Below are 2,500 nucleotides of genomic sequence, written 5' to 3' on the forward strand. Positions count from 1 at the left end.
AAATCAAAGAAGGCTCTTATTCTGAAAGGACACATTATATTTTAGCTTCCTCCTTTTAAACACCAAGAATTCATCCTGTGCTCAGACAGCAGGGGGCGCCAGAGAGCCGGGTCAGCCGCTCCGGTTCAGTCCGGTTCAGTTGGACTTCTCTTCAGTCTGATTTGAATATGAAAGAGGTTTTAGACTGAGCCTCATTAAGAGTCTCAGCTGAGCGACTCACAGCTCACAGTTACATAACGGCGTGCTGCATTCACTGACACGCTCACTGAGGCATGATGGGAAGGAGTCTAAATAAAGCAGCAGTCTAATGAAGACTCTTCAAACCTCAGGGAGTCAAACCTCCGTGTCCCTGAACGCAACATCGGTGTTTACAGAGAGGTCAAACCTCCGACATGACCACGTTTATATAAATATAATAAAGTTTAGATTCTTTAACGCTGTTAAGTTTAAATATGTCGACCTCATTTGTCAAACACGAGTTCGAACAACGCAGCTGATGGACAGACAGGAAGTGATGTCTTACTTTCAATGGAGAGGTTCTCGATGGCGCGGCGTTCTCCGCGGCTGCAGTGTGGCGGCAGACAGAAGCCACGGATGCTCCGCCCAGTCCGGACTCTGGAGCTCAGGACGTAGTTTGGATCCAGATCATCTCCACCCTAAGAGCACAGCACATTCAGTGGGGTCCTGTTATGTAACCTTACAGACTGAACTCTGTTAGCTCCACCTCCTGTTTGTTATCCTCCAATCAGGGCAGCCGGCCTGGCTCATAATGATCCAGCAGGACAGAAGCTAGCTTACTAAACAAGGTGACACAAGGTGACATTGTGATGTGTTCAAGGTCGGCTCAGTAAAATAACTATCAGGTAAAGCTGATTTTACTGGCTGAACCTGAAGGTCACTATTGGATCCAGGGGTCCTGTAGGGTTCAGGGTCCTGGTCCTGTTAGATCCAGTTTACTCATATATCTGAAAGGATTGATGCCCTAAAAGGACCTACAGGAGCCAAGAAGGGCCAGTTTCTGTGAGAACATGGCGGTCCTGAAGGACAGACTCGACCTGACATTAAAGATTCTGTGGAGGGTCGGACTGTGGCTGGTTTTCCTGTTTCTGGTTGTGTACCTGCAGGTTTTCGAAGTTCAGGTCGGTCTTGTGTTTGTCTGATGGTTTGTACCCTCCGTGGCGGTCTTCGATCACAGGGTCCAGGAGCTCACTGAACACGTCGTATGTTTCCTCGTCTCCTGCGACGCAGCCCACTGTCATGATGAAAGGGTGACCTGCAGGAACACGGAACATGTTTAGAACTTCCTTTTTGTTCGACTTGATGTCTGCCACGCGTCATGGCAGAGAGCTTTTCTACAAATTCTGCTAAATCCATCAAGCTGGATTTGATTTGGAGGCTCAGGGGATCAGACGGCAGGTGCACGTCACTTCCCTGTGGTGGAATTAACGAGCAAAATTAACCTGATCTAACAAGTCAATCCAATTAAAGAGTTTATATCAAGCAGCAGCTGAGCTCCAGAATAGATCGTCTCTGTGAAGGTGAACAACAACCCCGAGTCTCCGAGCTTTACTGCTGCCGGGGACTCCCAGGTTTAGGGACAGACGTTTAAATGGTTTGTTTGGTTACCTGTTCTTAAGAAGGTAGGTAAGGTAAGGTGTTCCATGGAGGGTATAATGATTCACCTGATTACCAGATGGGGGTTGTACCTGGTTGGGGTTTTTCACCTGGGTCTAAGGGTTCTTGCTTGTCCTAACCTGAGACCTTGTTGTAACCTGGATCTGGCAGTCTTGGTTGTAACCTGTCTCTGAGGATAGTTACCTGGCGTAGTTGTAATCTGTCAGGGGTTACTTCCTGTTAAAGCCTGTCTCTGAGAGCTGCTTGGTTGGTACCTGTCTCTGAGGGCTGCTTGGTTGGTACCTGTCTCTGAGAGCTGCTTGGTTGGTACCTGTCTCTGAGGGCTGCTTGGTTGGTACCTGTCTCTGAGAGCTGCTTGGTTGGTACCTGTCTCTGAGGGCTGCTTGGTTGGTACCTGTCTCTGAGGGCTGCTTGGTTGGTACCTGTCTCTGAGAGCTGCTTGGTTGGTACCTGTCTCTGAGGGCTGCTTGGTTGGTACCTGTCTCTGAGAGCTGCTTGGTTGGTACCTGTCTCTGAGGGCTGCTTGGTTGGTACCTGTCTCTGAGGGCTGCTTGGTTGGTACCTGTCTCTGAGGGCTGCTTGGTTGGTACCTGTCTCTGAGGGCTGCTTGGTTGGTACCTGTCTCTGAGGGCTGCCTGGTTGTTACCTGTCTCTGAGGGCTGCCTGGTTGTTACCTGTCTCTGAGGGCTGCCTGGTTGTTACCTGTCTCTGAGGGCTGCTTGGTTGGTACCTGTCTCTGAGGGCTGCTTGGTTGGTACCTGTCTCTGAGAGCTGCTTGGTTGGTACCTGTCTCTGAGGGCTGCTTGGTTGGTACCTGTCTCTGAGGGCTGCTTGGTTGGTACCTGTCTCTGAGGGCTGCTTGGTT

At 50.0% G+C, this 2,500-nt stretch overlaps 1 protein-coding gene across 1 annotated transcript in view; it reads right to left on the reverse strand.

Annotated features, from left to right (window-relative positions):
* Positions 1-2,500, reverse strand: part of LOC306838007 (creatine kinase B-type-like) — a 6,756-nt gene that overhangs the window by 1,260 nt on the left and 2,996 nt on the right. The window contains exons 3-4 of the mRNA XM_079365923.1: positions 1,119-1,273; positions 524-656 (exon numbers count right to left, since the gene is read on the reverse strand). Coding sequence (XP_079222049.1) covers positions 524-656; positions 1,119-1,273 — 288 coding nt within the window. The remainder of the gene's footprint in view (positions 1-523; positions 657-1,118; positions 1,274-2,500) is intronic.

Source organism: Symphodus melops (assembly GCF_947650265.1).
Source record: "Symphodus melops genome assembly, chromosome: 1".
Taxonomy (NCBI): domain Eukaryota; kingdom Metazoa; phylum Chordata; class Actinopteri; order Labriformes; family Labridae; genus Symphodus; species Symphodus melops.